The sequence below is a fragment of the Somniosus microcephalus genome, unplaced genomic scaffold (assembly GCF_052327205.1).
Source record: "Somniosus microcephalus isolate GS21.2 unplaced genomic scaffold, FLI_Smic_1.0 unresolved_chr1, whole genome shotgun sequence".
Lineage (NCBI taxonomy): Eukaryota > Metazoa > Chordata > Chondrichthyes > Squaliformes > Somniosidae > Somniosus > Somniosus microcephalus.
The window spans coordinates 34,880,010-34,896,948 of NW_028225179.1; the positions used below are offsets into that span (position 1 = coordinate 34,880,010).

At 50.5% G+C, this 16,939-nt stretch overlaps 1 protein-coding gene across 1 annotated transcript; it reads left to right on the forward strand.

The window, feature by feature from the left end:
• The first annotated feature begins 5,578 nt into the window (after positions 1-5,578).
• LOC147094598 (nuclear protein 1-like) lies at positions 5,579-13,540 on the forward strand. The gene is made up of 3 exons (XM_085974438.1): positions 5,579-5,778; positions 12,123-12,267; positions 13,235-13,540. Exons 1-2 carry the CDS (start codon positions 5,697-5,699, stop codon positions 12,254-12,256), a joined length of 216 nt encoding a protein of 71 aa, XP_085830564.1. The 5' UTR covers positions 5,579-5,696; the 3' UTR covers positions 12,257-12,267; positions 13,235-13,540.
• The last annotated feature ends 3,399 nt before the right edge of the window (positions 13,541-16,939 follow it).

The following is a 16,939-nucleotide window of genomic DNA, read 5'->3' on the forward strand; positions in this document are numbered from 1 at the left end:
ACAGCGTTTCTGGTATATGTGCTCTATGGTTTTTTCCAGTTCTGACGAAGGATCTTCGACCTGAAACGTTGACTCCATTTCTCTCTCCACGGGTGCTGCCCGACGTGCTGAGTTTTTCCAGCGTTTTCTGTTGTTTAGATTCCCCGTTGTCTCACTGTTGCCCGCTTGCCTTGGCCTGTGCTGGACGGTGTCTTGTCTGTGTTCTCGGGTTTAGTCTGCATCCGTGACACTCCCACTTGAAACCAGGCCGCTGGCAATGAACTGCCTGCTGTGTGCCGCACAAACGGTACACTGGGGAATATTTAACCAGCATCTCGGGACACTGTGAGCAGATCACGGCAAATAGGAAGGCCAGTCATTAACTTGGCTTGTGATGGGAGCCGTTCATCGTGACCAAGACACGATACTGATATCAGACTGTGGGGAGCAGTCACGCTCACTCACACACTCACCGAGACACACACTCACACACACAGACCCAGACACACACTCACACACACAGACCGAGATACACACTCACACACACAGACCCAGACACACACTCACACACACAGACCCAGACACACACTCACACACACAGACCCAGACACACACTCACACACACAGACCCAGACACACACTCACACACACAGACCCAGACACACACTCACACACACAGACCCAGACACACACTCACACACTCACCGAGACACACACTCACACACACTCACCGAGACACACACTCACACACAGACCCAGACACACACTCACACACACAGACCGAGATACACACTCACACACACAGACCCAGACACACACTCACCGAGACACACACAGACCCAGACACACACTCACACACACACACTCACACACACAGACCCAGACACACACTCACACACACAGACCCAGACACACACTCACACACAGACCCAGACACACACTCACACACACAGACCCAGACACACACTCACACACACAGACCCACACACTCACACACACAGACCCAGACACACACAGACCCAGACACACTCACAGACCCAGACACACTCACAGACCCAGACACACACTCACACACAGACCCAGACACACACACACAGACCGAGACACACTCACACACAGACCCAGACACACACTCACACACGCAGACCCAGACACACACACACAGACCGAGACACACTCACACACAGACCCAGACACACACTCACACACACAGACCGAGACACACACTCACAGACCGAGACACACTCACACACAGACCCAGACACACACTCACACACACAGACCCAGACACACACACACAGACCGAGACACACTCACACACAGACCCAGACACACACTCACACACACAGACCCAGACACACACTCACAGACCCAGACACACACTCACACACAGACCGAGACACACACTCACACACACAGACCGAGACACACACTCACAGACCCAGACACACACTCACACACAGACCCAGACACACACTCACACACACAGACCGAGACACACACTCACACACACAGACCGAGACACACACTCACAGACCCAGACACACACTCACACACAGACCCAGACACACACTCACACACACAGACCCAGACACACACTCACACACACAGACCCAGACACACACTCACACACACAGACCCAGACACACACTCACAGACCCAGACACACACTCACACACAGACCCAGACACACACTCACACACACAGACCGAGACACACACTCACACACACAGACCCAGACACACACACAGACCCAGACACACACTCACACACACAGACCGAGACACACACTCACACACACAGACCCAGACACACACTCACACACACAGACCCAGACACACACTCACACACACAGACCCAGACACACACTCACACACACAGACCCAGACACACACTCACACACACAGACCCAGACACACACTCACACACAGACCCAGACACACACTCACACACACAGACCGAGACACACACTCACACACACAGACCCAGACACACACTCACACACACAGACCGAGACACACACTCACACACACAGACCCAGACACACACTCACAGACCCAGACACACACTCACACACAGACCCAGACACACACTCACACACACAGACCGAGACACACACTCACACACACAGACCCAGACACACACTCACACACACAGACCCAGACACACACTCACACACACAGACCGAGACACACACTCACACACACAGACCCAGACACACACTCACAGACCCAGACACACACTCACACACAGACCCAGACACACACTCACACACACAGACCGAGACACACACTCACACACACAGACCCAGACACACACTCACACACACAGACCCAGACACACACTCACACACACAGACCCAGACACACACTCACACACACAGACCCAGACACACACTCACACACACAGACCGAGACACACACACTCACACATACACACACATATATTATGAGGTGTGGCAGTGTAGTGGTTATGTTACTGGGCTAGTAATCCAGAGGCCTGGACTAGTTAAACCAGTGACGTGAGTTCCAATCCCACCATGAATTTAAATTCAGTTTATTAAATAAATCTGGAATAAAAAGCTAGTATCAGTAATGGTGACCCTGATTGTTGCAAAAACCAGCTGGTTGACTAACTAGGTAATCTTGAGGTCATCCAAATCTCGGCCAAGTCCTGTTCGCCCGTCACCCCCTGTACTCGCTGACCTACATTGGCTACTGGTTAAGCAACGCCTCGATTTCAAAATTCTCATCCTAATTTTCAAATCCCTCCATGGCCCTCGCACCTCCCTATCTCTGTAATCTCCTCTGTATGTCTCAGAGACATGGACCATGTACAGCAGGCACCTCAAAGCACTGGAGAGGTACCACCAACACTGCCTCCGCAAGATCCTGCAAATCCATTGGCAGGATAGGCGCACCAATGTCAGTGTTCTTGCTCAGGCCAACATCCCCAGCATCGAAGCTTTGACCACGCTCGATCAGCTCCAATGGACAGGTCACATTGTCCGCATGCCCGATACGCGACTCCCAAAACAAGCGCTCTACTCGGAGCTCCGACACGGCAAGAGAGCCCCAGGTGGGCAGAAGAAACGCTTCAAGGACACCCTCAAAGTCTCCTTGGAAAAAGTGTAACATCCCCACCGACACCTGGGAATCCCCTGGCCCAAGACCGCACAAAGTGGAGGAGAAGCATCCGGGAAGGCGCCGAACACCTCGAGTCTCTTCGCTGGGAGCAAGCGCAAGCCAAGTGCAGGCAGTTCAAGGAGCGCACGTCAACCCAAGCACCCCACCCACCCGCCCCCTTCAACCACCGTCTGCCCCACCTGTGACAGAGACTGTAGGTCCCGCATTGGACTCATCAGTCACCTGAGAGCTCATTTTTAATGTGGAAGCAAGTCATCCTCGGTTCCGAGGGACTGCCTAAGAAGGGAAGAATCTCCTCCAGCCTCACACCACCACCCCCCCCCCCCCAAGATATCTGCGCTCCTCCCATCCTGCCCTCTTGAGCATCCCTGATTATAATCGCTCAACCTTGTTGTGCTGTGAGGAGGATGCCGAGAAACTCCAGTATGATTTGGACAGGTTGGGTGATTGGGCAAAAGCATGGCAGATGCAATATAACGTGGATAAATGGGAGGTTGTCCACTTTGGTGGCAAAAACAGGAAGGCAGATTATTATCTGAATGGCAATAGATTGGGAGAAGGGGAGGTGCAACGAGACCTGGGTGTCCTTGTGCACCAGTCGCTGAAGGTAAGCATGCAGGTGCAGCAGGCGGTTAAGAAGGCAAATGGTATGTTGGCCTTCGTAGCGAGAGGATTCGAGTACAGGAGCAAGGATGTCTTGCTGCAGTTGTACAGGGCCTTGGTGAGACCACACCTTGAGTATTGTGTGCAGTTTTGGTTGCCTTATCTGAGGAAGGATGTTCTTGACATGGAAGGAGTTCAGCGAAGATTCACCAGACTGATACCTGGGATGGCAGGAATGACGTATGAGGAGAGATTGGGTCAATTGGGCTTATACTCACTGGAGTTTAGAAGAATGAGAGGGGATCTCATCGAAACTTATAAAATTCTAACAGGACTAGACAGACTAGATGCAGGAAGGATGTTCCTGATGGCCGGGGAGTCCAGAACCAGGGGTCACAGTCTAAAGATAAGGGGTAAGCCATTTAGGACAGAGATGAGGAGGAATTTCTTCACCCAGAGAGTGGTGAACCTGTGGAATTCTCTACCACAGAAGGCAGTTGAGGCCAATACATTAAATATATTCAAGAAGGAGTTGGATATATTTCTTAAGGCTAAAGGGATCAAGGGATATGGGGAGAAGGCAGGGACAGGGTACTGAATTTGGATGATCAGCCATGATCGCATTGAATGGCGGAGCAGGCTCGAGGGGCCGAATGGCCGACTCCTGCTCCTATCTTCTATGTTTCTATGGTGGTCGTGCCTTCAGCTGCCTGGGCCCGGAGCTCTGGAATTCCCTCCCTAAACCTCTCTCTCCTCCTTTAAGACGCTCATTAAAACCGACCTCTTTGACCCAGCTTTTGGTCACCTGCCCTGAGTTCTCCCTATGTGGCTCGGTGTCAAATGCTTTGTTTTGTAACACTCCTGTGCAGCGCCTTGGGATGTTTTACTATGTTAATAGCACTATCTAAATTGCTGCCGTTGTCATGTCCTTTAGGGAAGGAAATCTGCCGTCCTTACCCGGTCTGGCCATCTTCGTCTGCCGTCCGGACACGCCTTGGCATGGCGTCTTGCCGGCCGGCGGAGGTCCCCAATGGAGGGCTCTCTACGCGGGAGTCCTCCCTTGTTCCATCGGGGACTTGGCCTGGAGGGTGTTGCACGGAGCGGTCCCGTGCAATATGGTTTTAAATAGGTTCACGGACTCCCAGGCCGCCTGTATTTTCTGCGGCCTGGAGGAGTCCGTGTTTCACGTTTATATGCAGAATGTGAGAGGTTGCAGCCCCTCTTTCACTACTTGAAGGGGCTGCTCCTTGATTTTTGGTTGCACTTAAGTCCCACGCTCTTGATCTACGGTCACCCGGTGCGGAGGGGAGCGGGCAGGTTGGAGGACCTCCTTGTGGGCCTGCTCCTGGGCCTGGCTAAAAAAGCCATCAATTGGTCCCGGCAGCGGGCGGTCGTCCAGCCGGATTGCCTGCCTCTCTTCCGCGGCCATGTTCGCGCCCGGGTGGCCCTGGAGATGGAGCACGCGGTGTCCGCCGGCGCGCTCGAGTATTTCCGCGACCGGTGGGCGCCACGGGGACTGGAGTGCATCATCAACCCGGCCAACACAATTTTAATTTGATTTGTTTAAGTTTCAGTTGAAGTTTGTTTAATTTACAGTCAAAATTGTTTAAGCATCAACCAAAAAGAGTACCCGGTCTGGCTGATACGTGACGCCAGACCCGCAGTAATGCGGTTGACTCTTAACCGCTCACCTTCTCGAGGCCAATTAGCGACCGGCAATAGATGCTGGCCTCACCAGCGATGCCCATATCCTGTGGCCGAATATAGAAAAAGTGATTGTGCAAGGTTTGTTTGCACACAGGGAGAGAGTTCCGCCTACATTTTTTTTTCTCTCTCAACGGCTGATGTAATCGCTTCCTGAACTGTGGATATAAACAGGCCGAGAGAGGAAGTCGCAGCAACTAAAGTCTGTTTTTCATTTCTGCACCGTGTTAAAGATCGCAGACTAGCTTCTGAATTCAAGGCACCATGACAGACGTCGGGAACAGCACTTTCGAAGAGAATTACTACGACCAGTACGAGTTTTATAACCACCAAGATCGCTATTGCAGTGAGTTCCTCATCTTTACCGCTTATTTATTTTGATTTCCAACTGTGTTTATAGACTTTAAAAAATTCTGTCGAGAAACCTCTTCGTCATTTATAAATAAACCTCCTTGCAAAAGTTTGGAACAAGTTTTTAATCTGATTTGTTCGTGCAAAGTTCACAAAACAACTTTTAGCAAAGTTTACAAAACAACTTTTAGCCAAGTTTGTTAACTTTTTACAAAGTTTGCGAACCACCTTTTAACCAAGTTTGTTAACTTTTTACAAAGTTTACAAAACAACTTTTAACCAAGTTTGTTAACTTTTTACAAAGTTCACAAAACAACTTTTAGCAAAGTTTACAAAACTTTTAACCAAGTTTGTTAACTTTTTACAAAGTTTACAAAACTTTTAACCAAGTTTGTTAACTTTTTACCAAGTTTTGAGCCAACTTTTAGCCAAGTTTGTTAACTTTTTACAAAGTTTACAAAACTTTTAACCAAGTTTGTTAATTTTTTACAAAGTTTACAAAACAACTTTTAACCAAGTTTGTTAACTTTTTACAAAGTTTGCAAAACAACTTTTAACCAAGTTTGTTAACTTTTTACAAAGTTTGCAAAACAACTTTTAACCAAGTTTGTTAACTTTTTACAAAGTTTGCGAACCAACTTTTAGCCAGGTTTGTTAACAATTTTTTTTACAAAGTTTGGAACCCAAATTCCTCTACACAAAAGTTACCAACGAGTTTCACGTCGATTTAAAGTTTCAACATCGTTTAAAAAAAACAACAGGAAGTTTTGAAACCGATTTGTCAGCCTTTAACAACTTTTAACCAGCTACGCAACATTGTAAACACATTTCTCAAACCCGATTTTTTTCAAACGAGTCTGGCAATATTTTTAAACAACTTTCACACTTGGAGAAGCTTTTTTTTGTAACATTTCTACATATCTCCAAAGCTTTTCAAAACACGTAGGAACTTTTTGAGATCTAACGAGTTTTAAACAAGCGTTTAATTTGATTTGGGAGCCAGTGTTGTGAACAAGTTTTATTTACCCGGTGTCCCCGGACCTCGGAACGAAGGGGCGTCACCTGATTTTCAGACCACATGAGTGAGTCTGTTTTTGCTGCTTTGTCTATGGGTGCTAAGGCAGCTGGCTCTGGGAGTGAAGATTTCTCAAAGTGGGCTGCAATTTTAAGAACATATCCCCACAAAGCACACTGTGTTCTCTATCTGTCGCTCTCTTTTTCTCTGTCTGTCTGTGTGTGTGTCTTTCTCTGCCTCTTCCCTCTGTCGGTCTCTCTTTCTGTCTCTTAACTCTCTCTGTCTCTCCCTCTCTCTTTGTCTCTCTCTCTGCCTCTCTTTCTGTGTCTCTGTGTCTCTCTCTCTGTTTCTGTCTGTGTGTGTGTCTCTGCGTCTTCCCTCTGTCACTCAATTCAATTCAATTCAAATGCTTTATTGGCATGAAAGTTTACAGGGAACCATATTGCCAAAGCTTACATAACAAAAAGTACAGTTTTCCAACATTCTGTAGGTGTCAAACAATTCTGACCTTCGTTGGGTACATACACTATTACTTTAAACAATATTAATTTAAACAGTCTTTGTACATCAGTGGGTACATTCAGTATTAATTTTAAACAGTCCTCAGGTTGTGACATGTTGTTACATATTTGGCCCCAAGGTATGGTCTGTCTCCTCCCAGGACTAATCTTAATTTTGACAGGTCATCCAATTCCTTGAAATCTGGGGTTGTTTGGCTGAGCTTGTCAAATAATATGTTTCTTGATGTGTTGAATTTTTTGCATTTTAGGAGGAAATGCATCTCTGTCTCAACCTCGCCGGCCAGACATTGATCACATATTCTATTCTCTCTAGGCTGCCAGAATTTCTTGTATCTTCCTTTTTCAATTGCCAGTTGGTGGTCGCTTAGTCTGTACTTGGTGAGGGTCTGTCTCTGTTTTGTGTCTCTGATGGTCGTGAGGTAGTCTGCCAGTTTATATTCTCTTTTTAGGGCCCGGTAACATTCTAATCTGCTTTGGCTTTTGGTTATTTTGTTCCAATGTTCCAGGTAGGTTTCTTTGCATTGTTTAATGATTTGGTTCACTCGGATTGGTGTTTGGATGGCAGTGTTGGTCTGGGACTGGTCAGGGTCCGGCTGAGTAGGAGTACTTAGTTTCAGTAGCAGCTGACTCGGGGGACTCTTTTCTGGGTTTAGCTCTTGGGTCTGAAAGGCTTTGAAATGAAGGGTGTCTGGGGAGCTAGATTTGAGGTGATTTAGGAAGTTTAGTGCTCGTTTTTGGATGTTTATTATCAGTGGGTATCTGCCTAGTTCGGCTCTGCATGCATTTGTTGGTGTTTTCCTTTTGGTGCGAAGGATGCTTCGGCAAAATTCTGCATGTAGGGCTTCTATTGTGTGTTTTTCCCATTTAGTGTAGCTATGGTGATTGAGCGGGCCCCATACTTCACTACCGTACAGTGCAATGGGCAGGATTACGCTGTCAAATATTTTTAGCCAGATTTTGATTGGGATTTGGATGTTGTAGAATTTTCTTTTTATTGCATATAGGGCTCTTCGGGCTTTTTCTTTTAGTGCATTCACTGCTATGCTGAAGCTCCCTGATGCTGTAATGGTTAGACCAAGGTAAGTGTAGCTCATAGTGTGTCCTATGATGGTATCACTGAGATGGTATCCCTATCTCGGTCACTCTCCATCTGTCTCTCTCTCTCCCCCAGTCTCTCTGTCTCTCTCTCTGTCTTTGTCCCTCTCTCCCCGCCCCCCCAGTCTCTCTCTCTGTCCATCTCTCCCGTCTCTCTGTCTGTCTCTGTCCCTCTCTCCCCCGTCTGTCTCTCTGTCTCTCTGTCCCTCTCTCCCCCAGTCGCTCTGTCTCTGTCCCTCTCTCCCCTGTCTGTCTCTGTCTCTCTCCCCAGTCTCTCTCTCTCTGTCCCTCTCTCCCCTGTCTGTCTCTCTCTGTCCCTCTCTCCCCAGTCTCTCTCTCTCTCTCTCCCTCTCTCCCCCAGTCGCTCTGTCTCTGTCCCTCTCTCCCCTGTCTGTCTCTGTCTCTCTCTCTCTGTCCCTCTCTCCCGTCTGTCTCTCTCTGTCCCTCTCTCCCCAGTCTCTCTCTCTCTCTCTCCCTCTCTCCCCCAGTCGCTCTGTCTCTGTCCCTCTCTCCCCCAGTCTCTCTCTCTCTGTCCCTCTCTCCCCCAGTCTCTCTCTCTCTGTCCCTCTCTCCCCCGTCTGTCTCTCTGTCTCTCTCTCTGTCCCTCTCTCCCCCAGTCGCTCTGTCTCTGTCCCTCTCTCCCCTGTCTCTCTGTCTGTCTCTGTCTCTCTCTCCCCCAGTCTCTCTCTCTCTGTCCCTCTCTCCCCTGTCTGTCTCTCTTTCTCTCTCTGTCCCTCTCTCCCCCGTCTGTCTCTCTGTCTCTCTCTCTGTCCCTCTCTCCCCCAGTCGCTCTGTCTCTGTCCCTCTCTCCCCTGTCTCTCTGTCTGTCTCTGTCTCTCTCTCCCCCAGTCTCTCTCTCTCTCTCTCTGTCCCTCTCTCCCCTGTCTGTCTCTCTCTCTCTCTCTCTCTGTCCCTCTCCCCCAGTCGCTCTGTCTCTGTCCCTCTCTCCCCTGTCTCTCTGTCTGTCTCTGTCTCTCTCTCCCCCAGTCTCTCTCTGTCCCTCTCTCCCCTGTCTGTCTCTCTCTCTCCCCCAGTCGCTCTCTCTGTCCCTCTCTCCCCCAGTCTCTGTCTGTCTCTGTCCCTCTCTCCCCTGTCTCTCTCTCTCTCTGTCCCTCTCTCCCCCGTCTGTCTCTCTCTGTCCCTCTCTCCCCCAGTCTCTCTCTCTCCCCCGTCCCTCTCTCCCCCAGTCGCTCTGTCTCTCTCTCCCCTGTCTCTCTCTGTCTCTGTCCCTCTCTCCCCCAGTCTCCCTGTCTGTCTCTGTCCCTCTCTCCCCCAGTCCCTCTCTCTCTGTCCCCCTCTCCCCATCTGTCTCTCTGTCTGTCTCTGTCCCACTCTCCACCAGTCTCTATCTCTGTCTGTCTCTCTCTCCTCCTCTCTGTCTCTCTCTCTCCCTCTCTCTGTCTCTGTTCCTCTCTCTCTCCCTCTCTCTGTCTCGGTCTCTCTCTCTCAATTCAATTCAATTCAATTCAAATGCTTTATTGGCATGAAAGTTTACAGAGAACCATATTGCCAAAGCTTACATAGCAATAAGGTACAGTTTTCCAACATTCTGTAGGTGTCAATCGATTTGACATTTGTTGGGTACATACAATATTACTTTTAACAATATTAATTTTAAACAGTCTTACTTTTAAACAGTCCTCAGGTTGTGACATGTTGTTACATATTTGGCCCCAAGGTATGGTCTGTCTCCTTCTCCCAGGACTAATCTCAATTTTGACAGGTCATCCAATTCCTTGAAATCTGGGGTTGTTTGGCTTAGCTTGTTGAATAATATGTTTCTTGATGTGTTGAATTTTTCGCATTTTAGGAGGAAATGCATTTCTGTTTCAACCTCGCCGGCCAGACATTGATCGCATATTCTATTCTCTCTGGGCTGCCAGGATTTCTTGTATCTGCCTTTTTCAATTTCCAGTTGGTGGTCGCTTAGTCTGTATCTGGTGAGGGTCTGTCTCTGTTTTGTGTCTCTGATGGTCGTGAGGTAGTCTGCCAGTTTATAATCTCTTTTTAGGGCCCGGTAACATTCTAATCTGCTTTGGCTTTCGGTTATTTTGTTCCAATGTTCCAGGTAGGTTTCTTTGCATTGTTTAATGATTTGGTTCACTCGGATTGGTGTTTGGATGGCAGTGTTGGTCTGGGACTGGTCAGGGTCCGGCTGAGTAGGAGTACTTAGTTTCAGTAGCAGCTGACTCGGGGGACTCTTTTCTGGGTTTAGCTCTTGGGTCTGAAAGGCTTTGAAATGAAGGGTGTCTGGGGAGCTAGATTTGAGGTGATTTAGGAAGTTTAGTGCTCGTTTTTGGATGTTTATTATCAGTGGGTATCTGCCTAGTTCGGCTCTGCATGCATTTGTTGGCGTTTTTCTTTGGGTGCGAAGGATGCTTCGGCAGAATTCTGCATGTAGGGCTTCTATTGTGTGTTTTTCCCATTTAGTGTAGCTTTGGTGATTTAGCGGGCCCCATACTTCACTACCGTACAGTGCAATGGGCAGGATTATGCTGTCAAATATTTTGAGCCAGATTTTGATTGGGATTTGGATGTTGTAGAATTCTCTTTTTATTGCATATAGGGCTCTTCGGGCTTTTTCTTTTAGTGCATTCACTGCTATGCTGAAGCTCCCTGATGCTGTAATAGTTAGACCAAGGTAGGTGTAGCTCATAGTGTGTCCTATAGCGGTATCACTGAGGGTAAATTGGTATTTGTTTTCCTGACATCTGGGCCTTTTTTGAAAAATCATGATGTTGGTTTTCTTTAGATTTACTGTTAGAGCCCAATTTTGGCAGTATTTGTCGAGTAGGTCTAGTTGTTGCTGTAATCCCTGTTCTGTGGGAGACAGCAGAACCAGGTCGTCCGCATAGAACAGGGATTTCACTTCTCCATCAAGGAGACGGAGACCTGGTGACTCGCTTTGCTCCAGCATGTCTGCTAATTCATTTATGTATATGTTGAACAGGGTCGGGCTCAAATTGCAGCCCTGTCGGACGCCTCTTCTCTGGGTGAAGAAATCGGTGCGTTTGTCTCCAATTTTGACCCTGCATTTGTTTTTCAGATACATTGATTTAATAAGGTCATAGACTTTGCCCCCTATTCCACACTGAAGAAGTTTATAATAGAGCCCTTCGTGCCATATAGAGTCAAAGGCTTTCTTGAAGTCGATGAAACAGGCGAATATTTTCCCATTTTTTGTTTGGTGTATATGTTTTTCAATGAGGGTGTGAAGGGTATAGATATCTGTCCCTCCCCCTCTCTGTCTCTCTGTCTCTCTCTCTCTCTCCCTCTCTCTGTCTCTGTCCCTCTCTCCCCCCCCCAGTCTCTCTCTCTCTCTCTCTCTTACCTCCCGTGTACGATTGCTGAACCGCACTCTAACTGCTCTCAAACCTGCTCCTCTCATTAATTATTTTCCTTTGGGACTGGTGCCCCGCCCAGTGTTCACTGCTCCTGGGAGTCAGGAATCAACTTATCCTCCACTCCCCGGGGTACGGGTCCCCCGCGGGCGCCGACTCTCCCCGGGGTACGGGTCCCCCGCGGGCGCCGACTCTCCCCGGGGTACGGGTCCCCCGCGGGCGCCGACTCTCCCCGGGGTACGGGTCCCCCGCGGGCGCCGACTCTCCCCGGGGTACGGGTCCCCCGCGGGCGCCGACTCTCCCCGGGGTACGGGTCCCCACGGGCACCGACTATGGGCTGAGACTCTCTCTCTGTCTCCCCTGGCAGCTAGCGCCAGTCGCAAGGGTCGCACCAAGAAGGAGGCGAGCAAGAACACCAACCGTTTCAACCCGTCGGGCCACGAGCGCAAGATCACCTACAAACTGCAGCGCTCCGCAGAGAAGAAGAAGAAGGGGAACTGAAGGAGTCGCAGGTGAGCGAGGGAGGGAGGGAGGTTGAGGGGGAGGAGGAAGGGAGTGAGGATGAGGTGGAGGAGGTAAGGGGATGAGGTGAGGAGGGGAGGGAGTGAGGATGAGGTGGAGGGAGGAAGGGAGTGAGGATGAGGTGGGGGGAGGGAGAGGATGAGGTGATGGAGGGAGGGAGTGAGGATGAGGTGGAGGGGGCAGGGGAGGAGGGTGGAGAGCGGTAACGGCGATGTTGTGGGCGATGGGATTTGGGTCGTCCTGGCGGTACTGCCGCCGGTGGGACATGGGGGGTAAGTGGGGGGCGGGAGGCAGGGTTGGGGAGGGGAGGGGAGGGGAGCATCACGGCTAAGAGTTCATGTCCACTACCTGGGCTTGCTGAAGCTTTTGAGTAGCCCGAATCCTTCTCGCCCCCCCGCCCTCTTCCTCCCTCCCTCCCTCCTCCCTCCCCTCCTCCTCCTCCTCCTCCTCCCCCCCCCTCCTCCTCCCCCCCCTCCTCCTCCTTCCCCCCTCCTCCTTCCCCCCACTCCTCCTCCTTCCCCCCCTCCTCCTTCCCCCCCCTTCCCCCCACTCCTCCTCCTTCCCCCCCCTCCTCCTTCCCCCCCCTCCTCCTTCCCCCCCTCCTCCTCCTTCCCCCCACTCCTCCTCCTTCCCCCCTCCTCCTTCCCCCACTCCTCCTCCTTCCCCCCCTCCTCCTTCCCCCCCCTTCCCCCCACTCCTCCTCCTTCCCCCCCCTCCTCCTTCCCCCCCCTCCTCCTCCTTCCCCCTCCCCCTCCTCCTCCTCCTCCTTCCCCTCCTCCTCCTCCTCCTCCTCCTCCTCCCCCTCCTCCTTCCCCTCCTCCTCCTCCTTCCCCCCCCCCCCTCCTCCTCACCCAACATCAGCCATGATTTCAGGCTCGAGGGGCCGAATGGCCGACTCCTGCTCCTATTTCTTTCCTTTGTGACTTTTAACTCTCGCCTCTGCTCCTGTGCTTTAAGGTGGACCCTCGTGTTGGATACAATGGCTCCCGGAACTGAGTGAACGGACCCCTTCGGACAAGGCAGCGGATTTCAGGGGATGACAGACCCGAGACCTCCGGCAGGGGAGGCAAGGGGAACTCTGACCCCCGCCCTCACAGGGAGGTGGAGGGGGGGGGGGGGGGCAAGGAAAACCGCCCCCCACCCCCACACGTCCCCTCCCTTCACACGACGGAGCACATCGGCCCGAGGTGGCTGAGCTCCGAGTTTTCAAAGGTAACTGTGTTTGTGTCGGATGATGTTTTAAATAAAATTCAGTGAGATTTTTTCCGGCATTGTGTGTTTTATTCTCGACTCGACTTCCTTCTCTTGTCCCGAGCTCAACTTCAAAACCCCCAACCCACTGCCTTCCGCCTCCTACCCCCTCCCCCGCTCGCTCTCTGTCCCTCCCGCGCTCTCGCTCCCCCGCCTTCCCTCCCCCGCCCTCCCTTGCTCGCGCTCGCCCTCCCCCGCTCTCTCCCTCCTTCCCCCGCTCTCAATTCAATTCAATTCAATTCAAATCGCTTTATTGGCATGACAAGGTACATCTTATGTTGCCAAAGCACCGAAAAAACATGTATGGTTGAACACATAAACGCAGATCTATCCATACAGTGTATAAACAGATATATCCCTGAGTGTATATAAATATATATTCATATAATATGTATATACTCTTTTAGATTTAATGGTTGTCCCTCTGCTTATGGCAAGCTGTAACGTAGTGTGCCGCTAAAGTTACACAATTTCTCTGTTCCCCTAGTAGGTATGGGAGTTATTGGTCGTCATTCAAATTTTTGAATTCAGGGCATATTTTTATGAATTTTGGGTAGAAATTCCCCCTTATGTCCTGATATTTTCCATAAGCCGTGAGGAAGTGCATCTCTGTCTCCACTACTCCCTGACTGCAGTGAGAGCATATCCTGTCCTCTCTTGGCAGCCTGGTCTGCCTGTGTCTGCCTTTTTCGATAGCCAGGCTATGCTCACTAAGTCTGTACATAGTCAAGGTTTTTCTCCATTTGCTATCTTTTACCGTGGTCAGGTATTCAGCCATGTTGTATTGTCTGTTTAGGGCCAAGTAGCAATCGAGTTTGTTTTGGGTTTTTGTTGTTTCTGTCCAATATGTCAGATATTTTTCCTTTTGTTTAGTGACAATTGTGTTGGGTCGAATTCTCTGTGCTACGATGTCACTGTCCTGGGGCTGGTTATTATTAGTAGTTACTTCACTGAGTCCCAGGACTAGTTGACTGAGGGGACTCTTCTTTATGATCCTCTCTAGGCATTTGAGGGCTTCGCAATGATAGCAGTGGGGGTTGCTCATTTTTAGGTGTTTCCAAAATTTGGTGGCTCTTTTTTGGATAGTAATTAGTAGTGGATATTGGCCTAGTTCTGCCCTGCATGCATTGTTTACAGTTTTCCTTTGAGTCCGGAGGATACTTTTACAGAATTCTGCATGTAGGATCTCAATTGGGTGTTTGTCCCATTTTGCAAATTCTTGTTGTGTTAGCGGTCCCCACACCTCACTGCCATAGAGTGCAATTGGTTCAATTACTGATTTAAAAATTTTGAGCCAAATGCCAATTGGGATTTCTATTTGGATTGACTTTTTAATGGCATAGAAAGCCCTTCTTGCTTTCTCTTTCAGTTTCCTGTAGAACTGATTTTTAAGCCTAAGTATGTGTAGTTTGTGGTTTGTTCAATTTTAGTTGTTCCTAGTGTGAAATTTATTCTGGGTCCCTGATGTCTGGATCTTTGCTGGAACACAAGAACTTTGGTTTTTGGGGGTTTATTGTCAGGGCCCAGGTCTGACAGAATGACTAGCAGATCCAGGTTCTGCTGTAGACCCTTCTTAGTTGGTGACAGCAGAACCAGGTCATCTGCATAGAGGAGGAATTTAACCTTGGATTCATATAGGGTGAGGCCGGGTGCTGTAGATTGTTCAAGTAGTGTGGTAAACCACTGTTATCGTTCACAACCGTTCACTATTGTTACACTGTTGTTATCACTACACAAGGTTACCTCTTGCCACGCACGCTGTTATACCTAGGCATACCTCAGCTGACTCCGCCCATGGCTCCGCCTGCTTGCTCAGGTATAAAGGTGACTGATTGGCTAGTATTCTTCCTTGTTGGAACCGATCACCCACGAGGGTGGGCTCTGTTATTTAGCCAATAAAAACCTATAGTTACTATCTTAACTCGTCGCTTTTCATGGAATGAATTGATAGGTATATCAAGTAGTTTTGCCAATTCATTTATGTAAATATTAGAGTGTCGGTGAGATGGGCGAGCCCTGCGCCACACCACGCCCCTGTGAGAAGTATTTTGTTTGTCTCCAATTTTAACTGCACATTTATTGTTTGTATACATTGATTTAATTACATCATATTGCAGGTGGTGTAGGGGAAGTTTTAAGAATAGACCGTCGTGCCAAATAGAATCGAAAGCCTTCTGGAAATCTATAAAGCAGGCAAAAATTTTGCTTTTGTTTTGGTGAACATGTTTGTCAATTAGGGTGTGTAGGGTAAAGGTATGATCCGATGTTCTATAATTTGGTAAGAATCCAATTTGGCTTTTACTCGAGACATTGTGCTCCTCAAGGAAGTTTATAAATCTTTTGTTTGTGATACTACAGAATACCTTCCCCAGGTTACTGTTTACACAGATGCCTCGATAGGGTATGGGTCCTCCCCGGGGCACGGGTCCCCGCGGGCGCCGACCCTCCCCGGGGCACGGCTCCCCGCGGGCACCGACCCGCCCCCGGGCACCGACCCTCCCCGTGGGCACGGCTCCCCGCGGGCACCGACCCTCCCCGGGGCACCGACCCTCCCCGGGGCACGGCTCCCCGCGGGCACCGACCCTCCCCGGGGCACGGCTCCCCGCGGGCACCGACCCTCCCCGCGGGCACCGACCCTCCCCGGGGCACGGCTCCCCGCGGGCACCGACCCTCCCCGCGGGCACCGACTCTCCCCGGGGCACGGGTCCCCGCGGGCACCGACCCTCCCCGGGGCACGGCTCCCCGCGGGCACCGACCCTCCCCGGGGCACGGGTCCCCGCGGGCACCGACTCTCCCCGGGGCATGGGTCCCCACAGGCATAGAGGGCCTCAATTCCCGCCCACCCCACCCACTCCCCTCCCCTGAACCAGACTCAGTGTAACTAACATCTCACCAACCGTGGCTCAGTGGGCAGCACCCTCGCTCTCTCTGTGTCACAATGTTGTGAGTTCAAGCCCCACTCCAGAGACTTGAGCACAGTGCAGTACTGAGGGAGCGCCGCACTGTGAGGGGCAGTACTGAGGGAGCGCCGCACTGTCTGAGGGGCAGTACTGAGGGAGCGCCGCACTGTCGGAGGGGCAGTACTGAGGGAGCGCCGCACTGTCGGAGGGGCGGTACTGAGGGAGCGCCGCACTGTCGGAGGGGCGGTACTGAGGGAGCGCCGCACTGTCGGAGGGGCGGTACTGAGGGAGCGCCGCACTGTCGGAGGGGCGGTACTGAGGGAGCGCCCACCTGAGAAGGCAGACGTGGGCTCGGTTTAACGTTTCGTCCGAAAGATCGCACCTCTGACAGTGCGGCACTTTAACCTTACAACAGTGACCACACTTCGAAAAAGTCTCATTGAAACTTATACAATTCTAACAGGACTAGTCAGACTAGATGCAGGAAGGATGTTCCCGATGGCGGGGGAGT